This window comes from Myiozetetes cayanensis, unplaced genomic scaffold (assembly GCF_022539395.1).
Source record: "Myiozetetes cayanensis isolate MyiCay16 unplaced genomic scaffold, myiCay2020 scf6-25, whole genome shotgun sequence".
NCBI lineage: Eukaryota > Metazoa > Chordata > Aves > Passeriformes > Tyrannidae > Myiozetetes > Myiozetetes cayanensis.
Genome location: NW_026087853.1, coordinates 51,195,654 through 51,218,134, shown reverse-complemented (window position 1 = coordinate 51,218,134; position 22,481 = coordinate 51,195,654). Strand labels below are relative to the sequence as shown.

Below are 22,481 nucleotides of genomic sequence, written 5' to 3'. Positions count from 1 at the left end.
GAGTACAAAAATGCAAGTACAGCTTTTTATTGTGGTGAGAAATTAGGCTTGCATGGGAGAAAAAACCCTTTTGAAAATTCAAGAATCCAATAAGTTACATCTTGTTCTCCAAGTTTCGTAATTCACTTGCCCTTCAACTATTTGGAGGTGTATACTGATTGAAGATCAGGATGTAAATAAGCTCACCTGACTCGCAATAAAATCTCCAGGCTTTAGGGGTTTTTCAACATCCAGTTACAAAAACAATTTCAGTTTTTCATCCTGAAGTCTGAACACAACCATCTTGTTTGCTCAGAAGCCAAAAAGACTAACAAGATGCCAGAAAGCACTGGGCTTTACCATTCTTTCCTATAGAGTGTTACCAATAAAAATCTGAATTAGTGCTTCAGATGATCATTTTTGGGTAATCTTTTGCTTAAGAGAGGTTCTTTAAGAAATTAAAATCATCATTAATTATAAAATATTACTAATTTGTAACATTGTATGAAATAATTTGAAAGTTGGTAGCTGAACATGTGTTAGAATTCTCTCTTACAAATTTCCAGAGAATTCTGAAGTTACACACTCAATTACCTGGAATCAGGGCAGCTTTAGAGTCTGCATTAAACACGAATTTTGGTGCTCTTGCAAGGTGAAATTTCTGTTGCTTTTGTCTCAGATCTCTTTAGATTTTGGTTAGAGCAACAAGAAGGCTCTAGTCTTGTGTGGCAGGCCAAATCTACTAATACCCAAACTAACATGTCAATGGTCACAGCTGATTCTGACGTTATCGTTACCCTGAAACAGGTTAGGTTGTCCTGATGAAATGGCACAATGCCCTGAGAAGAACCAGGGATAAGAAAACGCTAAATAAAATACTAAGAAATCACTGTTTTTTCTAGCAAAGTAGGGAGAAAGTCCTGAGGAATAAAACCAGTGCTGTGTCTTTGTGTGAGGTCACCACACTTCAGTATCACTGTGGAATGATGGGATCTCATCAACAGGAGCCTGGAAAGACCCACTACCTTTTTTGTCAGCACGTTCCTTGCTCTTTTTTTTCAGTAAATTGGCTCCCATGCATGAGCATGTTGAAGTGGGAAATTCCCTGGATGAGAGAGCCAAAAACGGTGTCATTATTCTGTACATGTTGGTTTAAGCAAAGCAGAAGGGATTTGCAAAACTGAAAGATTGCTGAGCAGTTTCTTCCAGCTTGTCTTTCCCCAGGAGAGGATGATCTGTAGGGTCACTACTGACACTTCAGGAAAGATAAAACAGCAGTGCAGAGTCTCAGCTGCTTAGGTCAGAGGTCAGAGCAGGGCAGTGAGGAGTTAGGAGTCCCGTAACTCTTTCAAGGCAAGTCATTTAACCACCCACCAGTCACCCTTAAGCCTGGTCTGAAATACAACTTAAGATTATTATTAGTGTGTAAAAAGTGTGTTGGCCATGAATGCAAAACTCCTCAATAAATGTATATTCTTATTATCCACCTGTACTCTGATTTCCAAAAGACGTATAAACCCAGCTCTTTACCCATCATTCTGGTTGTCTCCTGATTTTGAAACATATGTCATCTAGTTGTGAGAATTGTCTGCACTCATTTCTCCTCTTTTCTGGAGTTGATGTTTGGCCATGGAAGCAGGAAGGAGCTGTGCTTCTGCTCAACTGGACCAAAAGGCCAGGCCCCCTGATCTTGCTAATACTTTTATATTGCCCATTTTCAGAGTGGCTTCCAGGAATTAAATTCTCCCTCTTCTATACACCCACGTTTTGCAGGTAGAAGATTGTCCAAAATTGGAGACTTTCTGACTTTTGGGTCAGATATAGAGTGAGGACTCAGGCATTTATGGCACCAAGAACCAGCTCTTCTCTATCCCCACAGATTTTTAGTACAAGTCAGCCTTTCCAGAGCCCTCACAAAGAAGGCAGGAATTAATTCTTTTTCATCTTCTGTTTTGTGATGAGTAGGTTGCAAATTATCTCAAAACAAGTGCCTCTGCTCTCTTGGTTCAGCTGAGATACAGCTCCACTGTTATCAACATGTGTTTATGGGAACTGGTAAAAAGAGATGCCTCTTGACAGTAGCCTTTATTAGAGAAAACAAAATGACTACATTGGTCCGTGAAAATCATATCTGTATTTGAGAGCAGGCCTGGAGAATGTCAGTTTTTGTAAATTAAAAGTTTTTTCTATGTCTGGGTGGGGAAAAAGGGAACCTGGAGAGAAGAGATTGAATCAGAATATAAAGATCAGTTGTGTCTACAGTTCAAAATCCTACAGAGCATGACTGATAGTATCAGTTTTCTCGTACTCTAATTCTGCTGATTTCTCAGGGAACAAGTCACATCAGCAAAGCTGAACGTGGCCCAGAGAGCTGGAAATCACCTCTTGGATTCTGTCTGCTCTCCTTACTGTGCAGCAACAAGTCCCAGCAGGAAGGTAGTTTCAGGGTCTGTGACCTGTTTAGAGGACATTGAGGGCTGCTTGGCAGGTGATTGTCTTTGAGACTGCAATGCAATGCTGACCTGGCAGTGGTTTTAGAGCTGCACACCTAAGGCTGCATGTTGGAAGAGTGCCCTTAGACAGGGAATCAGAGCAACTTATTACAGTGTCTTTTGTGAAATGCTGATATTCTCAAAAAAAAAAAACAACCAAAAAACATTGCCAAGAATGAAGGTGTTGTCCAGTGAACTTGTTAAGAAAGCTAAAATTGATTCCATAATCTTTTTTTGTGCTGTTTATACACAATATTTGGAAAATTTATGTAAGATCTGCTTTGTAAGTGCTGCACTGTATCATTGTGTTTGTAGAAAACTTCAATAAAAACATTTTGCTTTACTATTTGTATACAAGTTTGCAAGTTGATTAATTATTCATCTCCTGTCCAGTAATATTGCTTTTAAAGTCTGTGAAACTATTGTCCCTTCAAAAGAATATTCTTCTAATGTAAGTAGGTCTCTTGGGTCACAACCATTTTATTATCCACTGATCAGCTTTTGGACTTCTTTTGTTCTTTAATTCTGTTACTTGCCAGTGTGCTTTAGAGAGTGCGTGCTGAAACCATTGGGACAAAGCTTTGTTCCACTTTGTTGTTGAATTAGTCCTATAGATTCTCTCTGGATTACTTAAATTTACAGTGTAATGCCATGTAAAACAGAACCCTTTTCTTGACTGTGGTATCTCAAGTACTTGACAGCATACACCTCCAGAAGGCCTGTGGCTCTGCAGCCCCAGTCTTGCACAGTGGAAGTGAGTGGGAATTTTGTAACTGAATTTGGGGGTTTCATGATAAAGCCTTAATTGCAGTTACCTTACTGGGGATTTGGAGTTTAAAAGAATGGCTCATATCTCTTAAGAAGAAATGTTTTGCAACTTCTGCAGGTTATGCAAATCATGATTTTCCCCTTTTCCTCCTCTCTTGATGAGTCACCAACCCTTTTCCTTACAGTGGAAACAACTGAGAAGATATTTGTTAGATTGTAATGAGATAAAGGACTATGGCTATGATGTTTTCTATACAGTAAGTCAAAAGCGAGTTTCTATGATTCTATGTTTGTCAGCGTGTCCTTTACCTCTGCTATCCCATTTTACTGACTTTACTCCTGTAATTTTGTATTTTATTCTTGCTATTGTCAATACAGATTAGACTCTAATAAATAAGTTGCTAAAGCATTTTGCATGGCCTCTTCTGTCCCTATCCCCTAGCTGAATCCTGGCAGTGGATTGAGACAACAAATGGCTTCTAAGGTTGCAGTGGAGGCTGTAGCCTTTAGATGTAAAATACACTTCCACTGGGTGATACCTTTTTCCTTGAGAGAACCCTGAGTGCAGCTCTGGGGCAGGCCTGCATGACATAAAAGAATAAGAGAACATGACCTAAAGCTAAAGGAGTGTTAAGAATAATATAAAAGTTTGGGTTTGTGGTGTTAAACTGAAGAGACTGAGATGAGACAGACAGAAACAATGAAGATTCAGGGTGCCCCACCAAGCCGGCAAAGGCTGATTTAGGTTTCATCTTCAGGCACTGTAAAGGTATGTCGGCCAAGGTAATTCCAGGTAATCCACTACAAACTCTGTGCTGCAACAGCCAGCCAAAACCACTTATCATCTGTCACCTGCTTTTGATCTTCTGAGATCCCTTAAGACACCTGCCTGCAGCTGTATAGGATAGCAGGAAATTCAACTTCCAGGATGAAAAGAGCATATTCTGACATGCATCCTTTCTTTCCTGAAATGAGGAAGTTTTAAGTAGTTGATGTAGGAGTATTTGCCATTGTCTTTGAATTGAGATCTCTCTTTTCCTATAGGCATGTTTATTTTTCGAAACAATGAAGAAACAGAAGTTGTCAAGTGGTGCAGCTTCTGTTTCAAATACACTTTCTTGTCACAGGCCTCCGAAAAAAAGAAAAAATTCCCTTTTGTTACAATTTTATCATGGTCTTTTTCTGACCAGAACTTTTTTCTTTTGTGATGCTTCTGAGCTTTGCTTGTGAAGTATCCACTGTAAGAAACTGAGGTGAAATCAAATAATTTGCTTTGGGGTTGTATTTGAAGGAGAAGAAAATATCTCCTATGTCAAAGTAAATTTTTCAGAAGTCACCCCAGTGCTCTGGATTTTTGGATTAACGCACAGAACTTGGCTCCTCTGCCTGTAGGTATTGGCTGGTTGTTGGGAAGAAAACAATATAGCAGCAGGGATCTTCTGAACCTCTTGTCCCTTTGCTATAGTGGAGACATTTGTTCCTATGATTACTTTTGGTCAAACAGCTCTTTGATTTGGATCTTGTGTGTACAGGACAGTTTATAAAAAACCAGCTTGTTGTCCACAGTCTTCACAAAACATAAACTTAATTGCATATGCAAGACATTATTTATGGGTCTTTCTTTTTCTTTCTGTGCTGTTTGGAACAGAAAGGTTGCTAGGGCAAAATGTTAGAGGAGTTGTGATTATTTCTGCTATGTTTTGTGTGTATGGTTTTTGGCAATGCAGCAAACCCCCTTTTTTGACACAGTTTTGGCTTAATTTTCTTACTGCGGGCTCATCTCTGATGAGCCAACTGATTAATGTTTTGTTTAATTTCCTTTTGTCTTTTTGTTCTCAAAAATCTTTGCAACAGTGTGCAAAACCCCAGCAATAATAGCTGATTTTGCAAACCATGGTAAGAATTTGTTCCAAGGGTTTTTTTCAGGGTAACACTGAGATCTTTTATACAGTTCATATTCTTCAACAGATAGAGTGGGCAGATTAATATGTTTTCTCAGTCTGTAATATTCGTTTGACAAGAAATTACTTTTGTTTGATAAGGAAAATTTAATCTGTTGGCCACAGCATCAGACCAAAGACAAAGTAGGTCTTTTGCTGTTTTATTTAGTTTACTATATATATATCAGGGATTTGAAATCCTGAGGATAAAGTACTGCAGCGTCTGAACACCATGATCGCTACTTTGCTTCAGATATTCTGAATTAAAAACTGACATATTTTCAAATTGGTTTGCTCACCTCAGCCAGGGAGTAAACTCTTCTCCTTGTTGGCCAGTCTTTCCCAGTTTTGTTGCAGTGGGGCAAGAGGGACTCCTTAATCTGTGAGGTCAGGGAGCTCTTCAGCTGGAGGTGGTAGATGCCTTCAAGGCAGTAGTTTGCTGTGAGAATCTGCTGAATCTCAGCCCTCGACTCTGTGGCTGAATGGTCATTGGTGTCTCAGTGGTGCTTTGGGGTAGTCTTGCAACATGAAGACCTGCAGCCAGGAGAAATCTGGAAACTAATCTAGTTCCCCCAAGGAGAACTAGACAAGGGGACAAGGACTTGATTTTTTATTTCTTTCTGCTTCTAGGTGTCAGTCAGCCACTCCGCCACCTCTTTTGTCCCCCCGAAGAAGCCCTGCCTACCCCCTCAGTGATAGTGAGGACTCTTCGCGCTCTACTCAGCTCACCAAAGTCTCCAGCTCCAGGCAGTGCCTCAAGGACTGGAACAGCCGCACGTCTACGCGCCAAAGCACCTCCACAAGCCCATCGGACACAGACTCCTTGAGCCACCCTCTCAAAGCCGTCAGCGTGGGTGCTTTGGATAAAAGGCCCTCCGTGTCCAAGGTTGACCAAAAGGAGAGTCCAAGTGAGGCTCAAGATGGGGAAGCAATAGGGAGCCATCCACTTGCCCGGAGCACTCTGTCCTTGGGCACTGCCACCAACTCGAGGACCCTCTCCATTAGCAGGGTGAGCATCCGCTCCCAGGCGCTGGACATCAGGCAGAAGATCACAGAATGGGAATGCCGCCGGGAGCTGTCCCCCAGGACGAGTGTGTGTGTGGACAAGAGGGATGCTGGGGAGAGGTCAGGCAGTGAGAGCTGCCCCAGTGTGCTGACCTCTCCCTGCAGCGACAAGACATTTGATTTCAAAGGGCTCAGAAGAATGAGCCGAACGTTTTCCGAGTGTTCTTACCCGGAAACAGAGGAGGAGGAACTGCTGGACAGGGATTCCTGCCATCGGTTTGAAAAGAGACCAAGCAGGAGCGAGCCTCCTTCTGCCACTTTCCTTAAGGGCCATGGGAGGAAAGAGTCCTCTGCTGTGCTCAACAGAATACAGAAGATTGAGCAGGCTCTGAAGGAGCAGTCGGGCAGAGGCCTCCCGCAGTTACCAAGTAGCTGCTACAGTATTGACAAAGGGAAGAAAAAGACTGTGGAGGGACTGAGTGAAACCCTAAGTGATAGCAAAGGAGGGAGTGTTATTTTGGGGAGTGAACCAGAAACACCCCCTGAGGCTGAGAAAAGCAGTAAAACAAAACAGGGGGTTACTGCAAACTCAGCCAGCCCTAAACTGCTCCTCGAAAGCCCGGGCAACAGCGCGGTGAATCCTGTCCCCAAGCCCAAACGCACCTTTGAATATGAAGCTGACAAAACCCACAAAAATAAACCAAGCAATGGCCTACCTCCGTCTCCTACACCTTCTGCTCCTCCTCCCCTCCCGTCCACTCCTGCACCTCCCGTGACCAGAAGGCAGAAGAAAGAGTCGCGCTTTCACAGAAAATCCCAGAATAGGTAAAAGTCAAGGAAATGTCTTGTGCTCGGTTCTCCAAATAAATTAATAAATAAGTGTGCTGTGGTTTTGCAGTAACAATATTGTAAATTCTCCTCTAATGCAGTGCTTTTGACATAAGAAAAACTAGGAGTTGTGTGCAAGACTAGTGTTTTTTTTTCTGCTGTATTGCACTGATGGGATGCACTGGTACAATACCTTTATATGCCTACAGTTTTCTACAGCTTACATTCCTGGATCCCTAAAAAAGGCTCTAGGTCACATGTGCTAAAGGTTATCTAAGTTCATTTTGGCACAGATGCTCTTGATTGTGATTTTTAATGGACCATAATTTCATTATTGTCTTGTTGTGGGACCCTAGCTGATTCATCATAGTCTTTTCTTCCTGTTCACTCCAAAACACACCTGCACAGGTTTTCTATTTCCAAAGCTCATTACTACAGTGGTTGTGACAGTTTTATGCAATGCTGGTGATTTTATTTATTTCAGTGCTTAGGGATGGTATCCTAAGTTACTATCAACAGCTGTAGAGGATTAATGCTGAGAAAACTGTTGTGGCACAGAAAGACTCTTATGCCCTTCCTGAGTTAATGACGGGCAGAGTGTATGGCTATTTCCTCAGCAATCTGTGGAGCTTAGATTGTTTTAATTACATGATTTTCCTGAGTTTTAGGCATCATAAAACTCATCCTGCTCACTGCTTAGAAAATTATAGGCATAGTTGTTGCTAAGCATTCGAAACACATAATTTTTAACAAGTTCACATATCCATGCATGTGTGTGACACACACAATTCCCCTTGATATTTAGTTTTGTAAGTAACTGCTAAACAGCTTCTCAGATGCACATTATCAGTTCAGTATCTGGTGCTTGGTGTTGACTCAATTAATTAAAGGTTTACATCAGCACAACCTGACCTGAAGTATGCTGAGGGAGGAAAAGTAGAACCTTTGGATTCTGCCCTTTTCTTTTAAGGCACACCTGCTTTTGAAATGGATTGAACAGCGCTGCTGAGACGAGTTGTTTCTCTGAGAAAGATGGGGGAGGGGGGGAATGTGGAAAGCGAAGCTCTGATTAGCAGTGCTTATCTTTGAGTTCTGGCAGTGATTTCAGAGGAAGTAAATCTAGTTTTTAACAAGAATTTGTGAAGCAAAGCTTACCTCGTTTTGTTCAGCACAGCATTTGCAATGTACAGAAGATAAACAACTGACTTTGAAATGTTCTAGTATAACCAATAGCCTTTATTGGTAAATTAAGGGGCAATCATCTAAGAATCACAGTATTTTATGACAATGATCTTTGAGATGAAGTTTTGAAACTTCTTTCAAGAAGAGATACCTGCTGTTCTCCAGGTTCAGTCTCCTGTTGTAGCAGAGTTAGACAACAGCACAGTTCAGCAAAGGAGCTTCAGGCCTGTAGGGTTAGGAGATTCAAACCCAAAAGAAAAGCATTATTTATTAATCTAAATTGTGATTAGTAGAGTACAAGTTGTAGGATTTACAATGTTATCATGTGAACCTGATGATTCTTGCAAATCAGTTTGACATTTTACAGGGTAGGTGTATATTTATTTGTAACAGCTTTACAGTAGTTTAGTGATTTCTCTGGACTCAACTCTGATTACTCATGAGTTTAAATCAATCTCCTAAAAATCTCAGGTTTGCTGGCTGTCTTTAAGGCTGGGTGGAAATCTGTTATAAAATCTTAAGTTTATCATCTTCCTTTAGTTACAGAAAGGAGAACTGTCAGGATTTACAAAGAACTTAAGATCATACCATTCATCTAGGAATGACAGTATTTAGTTAATAGTAATTACTGAAAACTCTCTATCTAAGCTGTTCTCTTTTTGACAACAGACATAATTCATTGTGTCTACAGCTTGTAGCTCTGTGTTTCAGATTGAACACACACATGGTTTGCACTCACTGGAATGTCATGGGAATGGACTGTGGGTATTTATTCTTCTAATGTTTTGATTGAAAACACTGATTTATTTGTCATTCTAGTAAAATGGGGGAAGGTCTCTTATGTTTGCCTCCTAGCATGGGGACAGTCTGTATTCAGAGGATCTGGTGCCCACAGTAGGTTCATTATTTCAGTTTGATGTGAGCTGGATGTTCCCTAGCAGTTGTAGATCCTCTAGCACACACACAGTGCAGGAGAGGAGTGTCACAGGATAGGCTTGGGATACATGGACCACAGCTGAGTGTCAGTCCACAAAACCATTCCTGTGATCCTACACAGTGTCACCACATCATAGTGTTGCCTTGAAATCTTATAGGAGTTGGATATTTAACTACTTTAGAAAGTCTCCTTTGATACACAGGTATGTCTTAAGTGTATAAGCTTCCTTTATAGCTGAGAGTAGGTGTGGAGGAGCAGGTGTTTGGATCTGGAATGCACAGATTGTTTCTGCTGTGATCCTGATGTGCATAACTTGGACCTGGATATTCTGAAGATTAGGGAAAGGAGAGAGAGGAGGCTCCTAAGCGTGATCCAGACCTGTAATACTGCTCCAGTAGACAAATAGGAAACACTCTTGTCAAATGCTGTGTCTGCATGTTAGTCATTTTGTTACCTACAGGGATACTCGAGCCAATTCACAGACCAAAGTATGTCCCATGAGACTCACTGCCATATGGGTGTGCTGTAACTCCAGCTGGCAAGAAGAACAGGGGTTGATGGCAGAACAATTTATTGTTAATCTAGTTTGGGTCTCAGTGAGTGAAGTATGGGCATTAGCACAGTCTCTACAAGCCTTACAGCACCACAGGATTTATGCTCTGACCTGAGCCCGTTTTTATTACCATTTCATCCTCAGCAGTAAATCAGTCCAATGAATGCCAGCCCCTGTACAGCTGGCACTGTGATTCAGGGATCTCCCAGCTTCAGCATAGATATTGCCTGAGGGAACAAGTGCTGTGTAAACTAGAGACGGGGAAGGACTCCCGCTCTTCTTCCTCTAGAACTGCTCTGCAGCATTGGGGCAGGTGTAGGTGGGAGGTGGTGAATCGCCCCTCCTTCAAGTACCCAGGTGGGAGACAAATTGTAGGGTTCATCTGACCCAGCTGGTCCTCACCTTCCTGCCAGAAAGGCCAAGCCTTCAGGCCCTCAGCCATCAGCCCAGATTGCTCACCCACTCCAGAGAGCACTGATTTCCTCAGTGCTTTGCCCTTTGGTGATAGTGTTTGACACAGGGTGTGCAAGAGAAAGGGGTGACTTCCACACGAGTCTGCCTCTGGCATCTGTACACTGACCTCTGTGCAGGAACACATCTGAAGGTTCAAGATGTGAGTGGTGCCTAATGTTACCACTCAAGATGTGAGTGGTGAGTGCTGTATCTCCTAGAACAACTAGTGCAGGAAAGCTTTTCAGAGATATGCCTTTCTTGAGGAGAGAGGGCCACATGCTTCTGGGGAGCTTGGCAAGAGCAAAGCTATTTCTAACCTCAGGACTGTGCTGCTAACCTTGTAAATTCTCAAAAATATCAAAAATACTTTCTTGGTATTTTCTCACTGTCTGCATAATGGGGATAGGAATACTTCCAATCTCCTAAAAGTGTCACAGGTGGCTATACTAGAGACTGCTGTGAACACAGGACTTAGGATCCTCTAAAAGATAGTTCTTAAAACATGACATGTGATTTTTGTTGTTGTAGTTCATTTTATATGTCTTTCTTAGCAAACACCCATCCAAATGTTCAAATAATTTTGCATTCTAGTTACTAATTACTTATTGTTTTCAACTTCAGAAAATCCTTTGAGTTTGAGGATGCCTCAAGTCTGCAATCCCTATACCCTCCCTCCCCGACTGAAAATGGGACTGAGAGCCAGCATAAATTTGGATCCAAGAGCACTTTAGAAGAAAATGCCTATGAAGACATTGTAGGTAAGAAGCTGCTGCAGTACCCGGGCTCACAGCGGGATGTTAAGTGGTGGTGGGCAGGCCACGTATTGTTGAACACGTGCAATGTGCAGGAGCATTCGGTGCTGTCAGTAAAGAGAGATTAATGGAGGGTAAAAGGGTTTGATCCTTCAGTGCAAATGTAGGAAGTAGTAATGTCTGCATGTAGGAAGTCTTGATTCTTCTGGACTTTATTGGGTACTATTGGAAACAGACTGTTTGGTCAGCTTTTTGCCAATGCTTTTCAAGAACCAAATCACTCTTTTTATCACGACCTTGGCTTGAAGCCTTGAGTGGTGTAAAAATGCAAAGAACTGAACTTGAGACGGTGTTTACAGAGCTATCCAATAGCAAGATTAACCCCAGAGGCCTTGTGTGGTCACCCTGAGCTTTTCAGGACTCTGGTGTGGACTGCCCCAAAGCAGTTTTTTGTAGCACTGTTCCTGATCTTCCCTAAGTCCCAGTTGCTGGTTAAAGAGGAATTAATTTCCTTTAGCTATACAACCATCAGAAGTGCACAACAAAAAAAGCACTGTTTTGATTAAGCTTCATAAGAAAAACATGTTTCTTTCGGTCTTAGAAGGAAATGTATGGCCTATGCGTACATTCTTTTAACATCAAAAAAAAGTTGTTACAATTACTGAAAATTGGGCAGCCCTTCAGAGCACAGATTTTCCACACAAGTGATGAATATCTGCATTGTTTTTAACTCTTTCAGTGTTATATTATTACAGCAGATAGAAAGGGAACTTCATTTTACTTTGGACAATGAATCTTTATATACTGAAAACTGGAGGGGAACCAAGATAGTCATGGACCCTGAAGCACATGTCCTCTGAAGAGACACTGACAAGCTGGGCTTGTTTAGTCTGGTAAAGTCACTCTAGTAGTGCTGAAAAATGCCTGAAAGGCAAATAAAGATAATAGAACAAAACTCTTCTTGGTCATATCAGTTGATACAGCAAAGAGCAGTGGCCACAAATTGCAGCCTGGGGCTCTTTGTCATACCCAAATTCTCTCTCTGGCTTGTCAGCCTCAGTGAAAACAGGAATTTATTCTTTCCATTTTCAGCTGTACTCTTCATCTATGCCATTCAAAAAAAAAAAAATGCTTTCAGAACAGAAGAAAATGCTCTTGCTCAGTATTTGTTAGTAAAAATGAGAGCTTTTGTAGATACTGAGAAGTTTTCCTCTGTGAAGAGTATCTTTATGTGAACATCAGCCTTTTCCATGACAGACCACACAATTCATACTTGAAAATGTATTGTGTGTTAGTTACAGTGCTCATATTTTCTCGGAATTTGTCAATGTGCTGCCCGATGTTAGGTGGTAATGCTTCTTTTCCTTGCTCTGGTTTGTTAAATATCAAAATAAAATGTGCAGGACTGGTAAGAAGCTTTCTTCAAAAGAGAAGAAATCTTGGGTTCGGTAAAGCAAAATCATAATGGGCTCTTCCAGCTCATGGGAACTATAAACCAGCTGCCTTCAGACTATAATTTGGGCATTTTGGCAGGGCAGTGGGAAGAGAATGCAAAATTTCAGATCTGTGGACAAACACAGAACTTCATTGTTTTGTACTGCTTTTTAACAACCTCTTTCCAAGCACTTCATTCAATACAGGCAGTGCAGGGGGAATACAAAATCAGTATAATTCTTATAAACTGTCAAGCTTGATTAAAGACAAGCCAAAGTGGTTTGATCTCCAGCTTTAAAGAAACTATCGTAGTTTTGTGTATCACATCTGCAATTTATACCAGTAGTGCTAGACCCCAGTCTCTAAGTAGCACTTCTGTACTCATGCAAACCAGGTGCCTGTAAGAGTGAGTTTGTTTTATAGATCTATGTCTGCTTCAAAGCTACAAAGGACTTGCCACTATACTTTGGGTGTTGTTTGCAAAGTTGCTCTAGAGGCAGTGGTGGGTCTTTTTTCTCTACCTTGTTGAATCTCCTGTCTCCCTAAAAGCTTGTAGATGGTTAAAACATTGTTGCTGTAGTAATAAACTTAATAAAGTGTGTAATTTCCTCTTAGAGTTAAAATTTGTAATGCAAGTCAATTCTAAATTACAAGAAAAGAAAGTTGTGAGTCTTAAGTAATTTTCTAAGCACTGTGAGATAGAATCATAAAATTCAGGTTTGAAGGGACTTTGGAGTCAGCTGGTCCAATCTCTGCTCAGAGCAAGGGTAGTTTCAATATTAGGTCAGGTTTCTTAGGGCTACATCTGGTTGAGTTTTCGAAATACCATAGCAGGATGGTTTCACTGTCTCTCTGTGCAGCCTGCTCCACTGCTTAGTCTCCACTGTGGAGAACTTTTTCTTGATGTCACTGTGAATAGATTTTTCTTTCTATCCATTTCCAGTCCAAGTTCTTCTTGTTGCCATTTGTGACTGTTGTCCTTCATCCTTTCACCTCTGAGCAGTGCCTGGTGCCACCTTTTCCACTTCCCCTTCTAGGTAGTGGGTTGGGTTATCCCACAGACTTTTCTAGGTTAATCAATCCCAGTTCTCTCAGCCTCTTCTTGTTTATATTGTGCACTCCAGCTCCCAGCCATCTTAGTAGCCTTGCTCTAGCCTATTTCCAGTTTGTTGATGTCTCTCTGGTGCTGTGAATACTCCAGGTGTGGCGTTGCAAGGGCCAAATAGAGGGGAATTACCACTTTCCATGACTTGCTAGCCACAGTCTTGCTAATACAGACCAAGGTATGGTTGGCCTTCCTTACTCTGGCATGCACTGTTGCAAGGTCATTCTGACCCTTGTGGGACTGGATTCGTCTTTTCTAAACTTCCTGAAAAGTTTCTACTAAGCCATTCCTCACTTTGCTGATGTCACATGGCACAGAAGCCCAGCTCTCCTGTCTGTCAGTGTGTCCCCTCACCTGGTGCCCCTCAGCGGGACATCTCTCCCTGATTGCAAAGCAGAGGAGAGCTGTGCATAAGTTGTGAATTATCTATCAGAGGACATCTTCTGAAAAGCGTGTTTCGTGTTAGATACCTAAAAGTTACTGTGTGTGGGGTACTGAGTGCTCTAACTCAGACTAGTGCAGCTCCTAAGCACATAATTGCTAGGACTGGATTCACTGTTTTTTTGCTTAATACATGCCCTCCTCAAGTGATGCATATGTAAAATAAACCTTTTTCTTTGTCCTGATGCCCTTGCACTGTTTTATCCTTTAATGACCAGGACAGCAAGGAACTGCTGTGGCTAGAGTATCTTATTGTGAGAGCTGACTTTTAAAAAAAAAAAAAAAAAAAAATTAAAAAAGGAATTTTAAGGTATATTAAAAGCAAAAATGATTGTGCTTTGAAATCCAGTGACATCATGAACTGGACATTTTCTTTAATTTTGTAATATTTTTGTAGACTTTAATAGATGAAACACCTGCATGTTACCTTCAAGACAGGTATTGGATTGGAACATAATGATCCCTTCTGCATTAATCAAGCAGCAGATGTATAAAGGGATGCACATTCCTCATATAAATCAGAGCTGTATTCCATGTACAAGGAACCATGTGGACTTCATTCATCTTCTGTACTAGCACTCACAGGAATGTGGCAGTCATAGTAAACTTAACATTGTTTTGCTTCTTGTGGTTTTGAATGAGCCTTTAATCAGACCAAAATTGATGTGGGTTTATGAATCTGGTTGGGGAAACCATGCTTGGCTTTGTGTGAATTCAAAAAACTATCACAGTATTAAGGGATGTCTGAGATAGTTGCTTCTGCTGTGTTTGTGGACAACAGTATTTCCTGTCATCTGTACCATATGGTTTCAGTTTTCCAGTCTGTTCCCCTAAATGCAGTTGAGATGTTTAATACTGGTTTTTAGGGTCTTGTGTCTCTGAGGTATTTTTCACCTGACATCTAGAAGAAAGCACTTGTTATGATTGTTACCAAAAAAAGTTGAATTAATAAAGTGAAATCATAATATTGAGTTTAATTTGAGAAAATGTAGTAAAACTAGGTAAATTATAGTTTGTGAGTGAAATTGCACTCAATTTAGAAATTAAATGTTAGTGGAAGAAGTCCTTGAAAAGGGCAAAACTTCTTACTCCAGCTCCTGAGAGTGCTGTACACAGTAGAACAGGTGAAGATTTCCTCCAAGAGGATGCTACAGAGGTGTGTAGGAAACCCACTGCTCAACTGGGCTCTGTGTGTTTCATCATAGATTGAGAATGTTTAATTTAATGTTGCATAACTCCATTTGCCCTGTCCAAGAAAGAGCCATTTCCTCTTATAGCTGCCTGGCCCTCATTTAACACATTTTTTTCACGTGGAAGAATAGAAGCAATTAAAATGCTTTTCCTCCCTAAAGATATGTGTCTTAAAAGGCTTTTTGCCTCTCTGCTGTTTTTGAAGTCATAGGTAGACTCTTCAGCACGTAGCCCAGGTCTGTGAATATGAGACTATTTGTCTTCTGATGAATATAGTTGCTCACTGGTGCAATGAGAAGAATAGTTTATGAAACAATGAGTTTATTTACGACACATCTATTACTGCAGAGAGGCCTTGCCCCAGTAAGTTTCCATTCTGACTGGCTCACATGCAGGACTGGTGCCTGCTCACTAAATTGCAACGGTCAAAAAAAGTTCTTAGAACTCTGTTAACTAACATGAAAGACAGTGCTAATATATTAACCTCTTTTAGAGTCCCAGGAGCTCTCTTGAGTGCTCTTTAGGTGGTGTGCCAAAGGCACGATAGATGTCAGTGCCAAAACTTGCTAGAGCTGCTCGGTGGCAGGTCCCAGTGATGTGTAGACCACTGGGCTGTGTGAGTCTCCTTTAACCTTGCAGTTGATACAGTCTACATTTATTGTTCATTAAATGCAGGTGTGTTTTCAACTGACACTGCAGGATATACTGCAAAGGGTGGAGTCCATCAAATACCTACTGTCTGAGGAAATGCTTTTTTCAAGGAGACTTGAGCAGCTGGAATGTGAACTTGGGCAGATGGATTGGCTGTTAAAGAGACAGAGATAACACGGACAAGAGAAGGATAGTCAAAAGTGTATGGTTCAGGCAACTGGCACAGACTCCTATGAAAAAAATCTTTCTTCTGGGCAATGCCATGGTTATTATGCAAAGTTAAAAGCTGAAATGTTTTTATCTTAAAGCTGGGCTTCAACAGTTGAATGCTAAAAGAACTCAGACCTTTGGATCTGGTGTTTTTATATTGCCTGTAGCAGTAGAGACCAGCTTGAAACCTTGCCATCTTCTCCTCGTTTCTCCCTGAAGGAGAAGCATCTGCTGACAGCTACCGTGTCTGCTTTGGCAGCTGGAGCTGAAGCCATCTAGAAAGTAAAGCAATACCTCAAATATTGCTTTGGAATCTCTAAAAGCAGGATGAGTTTCTGAATGGAATCTTGCTGGTGGGTTCCTGTCGGGAATGTCCTGCAATTCACTGTCCTGGGAGCCGCTGGCCCCGTGGGAAGGGGTTCTTATGCGCCTGTTTGCTCTCCAGACCTGTTCAGTGTCATAGTTAGGAGACTCTGAGCCCTTTCAACAGCTGGACACTTCTCTAGACAGATATTATTTTGCACCTTAAGACAAGGTAGACTGACAAGAGCAACTTAACCACTGTGCTTCTATAGGGGTATATAATAATTGAATCTTGTTACAATTGACACCAAAGGTGACAGAAAAGTGAAACAGTGTAGTGCTAGACAATTGTTTAGCTGTTTACATCTGTCAGTTTGAGTATCACTTCAGTTTGGGAGAATCAGCTTCTTGTTTACTTCTGCACTAAAACAGGACAATTATTTCTGGGATTGCATGGGCCTTCTTCACAGTCAGAGGGTTGAGAGAAAAATAAATCATTATAAAATCTCAAACCTGTCAGGTTGGTAGTAGACCTAGAAATGTTTGGAAGGGTTTTTGTTTGCTTGCTTGGTTGGTTTTTGGCTTGGTTTAGTTTTGAGTAAAATCACATCTTCATCATAAAATCATATACATCTTCTGTACAGATTTCAGGTACTCACAAAGCAGAACGTCCTTCTTTTGGTGTAGTTATTTCTCCTTGAAATTGGAGGGTCAGGTTGGTATTGTACATGGGCAAATACAATCTTTTCAGAGAGCAGAGCAGTCTGGATCTCTGAGTGATTTCCTGTGTGCCTGGGCTCATAAGAGATAGAGCAATATATCTTAAATCAGCATTATTAAGTGGAGTGTCAGGCAGCCTAATGCAGGTGGGTACCTGAGCAGTTAAAATAGGCAGGTGTGGACCTACAAGCAAGGTCCTGAATGTGGAGGGAATGTCAGTGGCTTAACCTTCCCTGTGGAGTCCAGAACAGCATGTCACTCCCTTTATCTCTTGTGGTAAGGCACCTTGTCTCTCCTAAACCACTTAGTTGTTTTGAATTCTTGTGTAAATTTGACATAGTGCATGTCATGTAACAAAAAGGGATGACTTAGCTGTTTTACTGAATCCACTCTGTGTGAGAAGAACTGCAGAAATGATGACTGAAGTCCAGTTGGAACATCTTCTAGCTTGACACTGCTTTCAAATTAGAATATTTGCAAAGTTCTTCCAGTAAATATGGGTAAAGGTTAGAAAGACAGAGAGCTGTTCTTTCAAGTAAAATCCCACCTTTACGCACCACATTATTGCCTGTCATGTTTTTGAAGCACATTACAGTCTGTCATATTATCATCTCACAACAAAGTGATTGTACAAATCGAGGAGGAACTGAAATTGCCGGGCTGCTGTGAAGCTGAAGCAAACTTGGAGAGATTGCATCTATGCCAGCAGTGCTGTGCTTCTCTGAAAACATCTGGGTTTTCAGCCAGACCCATTCCAACATAGTCAGTCAAAGACAGAGCTAGGATTGATGCAAAATGATGGTACAGGCAGTTATCATGGAATTGTATGTTCCTGTCTCCTTCTGCACCACAGTCTGCCTGTCGCAGTCTAAAAAGCATGTAAGATTTTGGGAAGTATAATAGCAGCAAATTTAATAATAGACACTGTAGGATAATGGCAGCCAGAGAACATTAAATCAAACAGTATCCATAGGGGCCTGTCAAAGAAAAGCCAAATACTTTAGCTCATCCTGTTGACAATCAGCCTGCTGCTTTGTTGTTACATTGGGATACATGGATTCCAGTTATTCTTAATAATCATCTTATGCTCTGTTTAGATCTCAGTTTTTCTCTGTGGAGTCTGTCTCATTGCTATACCATCCACTACAGCGTCTTGTGAGAGTCTCTGTCAGCTGTATTGCCTGGTTTTCTAGTCAATGCTGCAGGCTAGTAAAACAGAGCAAAATAACCATGAGACTGCTCTGGCAAATCCTACTTAAAATTCAGAGGCTGCTGAAGTCAGCAGGGTTAGGCCTCTGAAGTGCAGGCAGTTTGGGCGTTCTGATGCTGAACTGTGCTAACAGTTGCTCATCAGATGGTTTTGTGCACATGACCTTGGAATGAGTGGTAAATGGGCGAATTATGAGGGTGAAATTTCTTATTCATTTATCAGCCATGCTAATTCTTTTCCCCTATGCTTCACTGTGATTACAGCTCTAAGCTCTCACAGTCCCTGCAGAGATAGCTAGGGACTGAAATTATCTGCAGTGTTTGTTCAGCTTATTGCAAGGCAAAGCAGAACTGGAGAAGTTCAGAAAGCACAGGTTGTTGCCTACAAAATCCATGGACTCAAAAGGTCAATTGCATTTTAGACTTGTCACTCTGCACATTACAGATGCCCTACTACTTTTCTGAGGTCATGGTACTGAGCTGATACACTGGGTGATGATAGTACTATAAGCTGGTAATGGCTTGTAATTTAGCACTTGTTCAGCAATAGCTTCTCAAAGCAGCTATAACATGTTTTAGCTGTAATTTGATATTGATATAGTTCCTCTTTCTGAAGATTCCTGGGGTAAATTCCTCAGCTGAGATGCACAGTTGCAGCTTCCCTGGTGTTGAAAGAGCTTATCTATGTACTAAAGAGCTAAGCTCAGATACTTATGAGAGTGTGGAGATTTTGTGGTTTTCATCCATTTGATCTGAACATGCTCATAAACATCCCAGCGGTTCAAGTTTCCCTCCAGCACTGGTGGTGCAAATCTGTGCTTATGACTAAAACGAATGATCAGTGCACACACATTGCAATGGGCACACGTGGATTCTCGCCACTGGGCAGTTCCTTGGACTTAGTGCCCAGATATGCCGGAGAGCTGTAAGTCTGCACAGTTCAGTGCTGTTCTTTCATGCAGTGCTTGAACTCAGAGGTTCGCTCCCATTCCTTCCTCTTCAATGACACCAAAAGCAAATTCCCCAACCATTCTTCTCTCTGCTTGCTTCTTCCTTGCCCAGTGGTATTTTATGTTAATGCTCTGCAAGAGCTTGTGAGGACCAAATGAGTTGGATTTTATGCACAACTGAACAGAGGTCATGGACAGAGGTCAGAAAAGATAGTTCAAGGATCTTTAGGTGTCATCAGAGGGATTATGTGTTGAAAGGAGTGGTTGTGACACCTTGTGTCTGTTGTTGCAGAAACAACGTAAAAAGTTGCCCCAAGCATAAGAGGTTCTTACAGATTGCTTACTTGGGTGTTTCTACTTGTTTGTTATTCAGTCCTAATTCTACTTATCTGGGCCTCTTTTCCCACCCATTTATTGCCACTATTTCCAACCCCTTGCCTAGGGAGCAGTATGTTATGCTTTCTCCCAATTTTCTCCTTGGATGTCAGCTGAAGCTTTCATCTCCCACTCTATTATAATGTAAAATACATTAATTGCCTTATATTTTCTGCACATGCTCTGTTATGCAGGAAATACACATTTTGTCATTTGTGAGGTGATAACTCTGAGCTGTGAAACTCAGGGGCCAGGGCTTCCTATGTAGCCAGGAGGAAAGGTGATAGGCTCTTAGCTTGGGCACTCAGCATCACCCTCTGGATTCAGTATCTCCTCTATGAACATTGGCTCCCAGTTTAGGCACCCGAGCTAACACAAGTTGACGAGCCCTTTCCCTTACTGTATACCTGCTGTTTGCTGCTTTTTGCTTCCTGGCAGTGCAAAAGGCTGGAGTTATAATCAGCCCTTAGTGAATCACTTAATTCCTCTGATAATTGTTTCTCCCATCTCGAAAGAAATTATGCATTTCCCTGCTTTCTGCCATTTATAGAGAAGTGTCTGCCTGCTGCTTTTTTTCCCCCCCTCAGCTTTACTTTTCACTCCTTTCTCAGCATGAGACTGGCTTGTTGAGCCTGCCTCTGCTTCCCATTTGCCACGTGTGAGAGGCTGAGCAGAGGAACATTGTGTGCTGCCTCAGGACTCAGTGGGGCTGACAGAGTGAGGAACTGCAGCCTCTGGAGAAAACTCATTGATGCTTAAGCTCAAGGCACTGCATTCCTCAGGACTTTTAAAAATATCACTGGTTGTTTTATTTTTTTTTTTCCCCTTTCTTTTCTTTCCACTGTGTACCACTCATTAAATTGTGAGATCTTCTGAAGATAAATGTCGTGTAGATAAATGCCCCATGTTAACTCAGCAGTTTGGTATATAGAATTCAAGAGAATGGGAAACTTAAAAAAAAAAATGCTTATAAAGGGAACTGATCTGGCAGCAGGGATGTTGTTTAGAGACAGTATTTGCCGAAGACTTACTGTTAGTGACCATATGCATTCTGGGGATCTGATTCTGCTTTCTTTGAAGTCAGTGATAATCTGCTGTTGTCATGTGTGGCTGTAGGATCAGCCTCGTTAAGAATAGCCTGGCCTCTCTACTGCATAATGTTTCTCCTTTTGGCTTCCAATAGAGACATCCATATGGCAGAAACAAAGACGTTCCCTTGCTCTTTCATTGTAAATATGTTTTCCTTTTGCAGCAAGTCCAAATGAATGCCAAAGAACTGCAGCTTGCAAACATTCCCTGCCTGGGCTTTGGGGCTAGAGAAGTGGTTGTGTTGAGGAGAATTGCAGAGATCAAAGCAGAAGACACAGACAAATAAACTGTCTCTTCTAGTTCACTGCTTGAAACAAATAATTCATTCAAATGTCAAATCAGCAAAACCAGGTTGTTTCTGATTGACTGGGTTATTTCATTATCACTGATTTAATGTGGAAGGAGTTTATTCATTAAAAAAAAGGCAAAATATAACAGTGAGATGTATTTGGTCTCAAGGCTTTAATTCAAAGTGAAAAAAATTCACAAACACCCTGAAATAATTTGGTTTTTAAGCAAAATGAGAAAAAGAATAGAAACAAGACTTCTTGAACAGCAAACCAGTTGCTGAAGAAGCTCTCGCTGTTCAAGGGGAAAGGGTTAAAATCCCTGTGGTGTCTCCTCTGACCTTCACATTACATTTAAGAGGAATTTGGCCCAAACTTTCTCTTGGTAGAGAATCTGACTCAGAAAAGCAGCCTCTGCTCACGGTGCCTTGCTCCTCCCTCTTCTCTCATCCAAGACTTCTCTGGGCCCATTTCTATACTTCGTATTTCAGGTCAACATTAGTTATGTTGAATTTAACTGGGTTCAAGCAATTCTGTTTTACATTGTGTCTAGGAAAGAGAATCCCCCTAGAACTTACAAATGCTTTACATTGTAAAAAAGTTGTCTTTTCACTGATGGGCTCGTTTCTCAGAAGTTTGGATACTCTGCAGATGAATACAATAACATTTGTTTTCACATGGAAGTGCATGTTTGAGCACTGTCTCATGTAGCTGGGTGTTTTGAAATCTGTTAATCCATTCCAAAATGCTTGCTTGACCTATACTTGACTTGGGCTTACAAGAAATTTTATTATACTAGTACAGCCCAATTAGCTGTGAGTAAGTAACAGCATTTTGCAAATTTGACTATTTGTCATTGTTATGATTATCACATCTAGAGCTCTAGAGTTTACAAATAACAGAATTACTGTGCAATATCTATTTTTCTTCCCACAGAAGGAATCAATCCATTCCACAGGCATCCCAAGACACTTGTAACTTTACACTTTTTTTTTTTAGGAATATTTGTTTGTTAAGATTTATCCTGTTCATTCAATTATTAAAAGGTCTTCCTTCATATACCCTATGCACCGAAGGTGTTCTTTCCATATGTACAATGACAGTGCAGCCTCTGGAATCAGATTTCCTCTGGATGAAATAGTAAGCTGTGATTGCCACTTCAGACATTCTTCAAGAGCAGCAGTGATTCAGATTTCTATTGAAAAAAGAGCTAAAACATCCACTCTTGTGCTTATATTTGACTAGAAATCTTAGTATGATGCATTACTGAAGCAGAACTGTATTTTCACTTCTATTGTGATATGTGAACTTGTTCAGCAAAAGTTCCTGCAGCGATAATTGATGAATCAAGCAGTCTCATGTTTCCAGGCTCAACAATTAAGTAGAAAGAACAAACTGCCTTTATTTTCTTTTGTAAAATAAAGAAATTCTGTCTAGAACAAAATAGCTGGTAGTCACATGGACTGAGTGTTAACCCAGGCCTTGCTCTCAATGAAAACACCTATGACTCAGCTGTCAACCCTTTAAATGCTGTGAATATTTTCTGTAACAGTGTGAATAATAAACCATGCTACAGCTTTCTGTCCTTAATTCTTAATCGACATAGTATGTAGTAAAATCTGAGTTT

The 22,481-nt window shown here is 41.0% G+C and overlaps 1 protein-coding gene across 5 annotated transcripts in view; it reads left to right on the top strand.

Moving 5' to 3' along the window:
* Nucleotides 1–22,481, top strand: part of DENND2B (DENN domain containing 2B) — a 167,065-nt gene that overhangs the window by 93,431 nt on the left and 51,153 nt on the right. For 3 of the 5 annotated variants that reach the window (XM_050337187.1, XM_050337189.1, XM_050337186.1), the window contains 2 exons: nt 5,810–7,009; nt 10,759–10,895. In XM_050337187.1, coding sequence (XP_050193144.1) covers nt 5,810–7,009; nt 10,759–10,895 — 1,337 coding nt within the window. The remainder of the gene's footprint in view (nt 1–5,809; nt 7,010–10,758; nt 10,896–22,481) is intronic. The other 2 variants (XM_050337190.1, XM_050337191.1) reach the window with 1 other exon arrangement.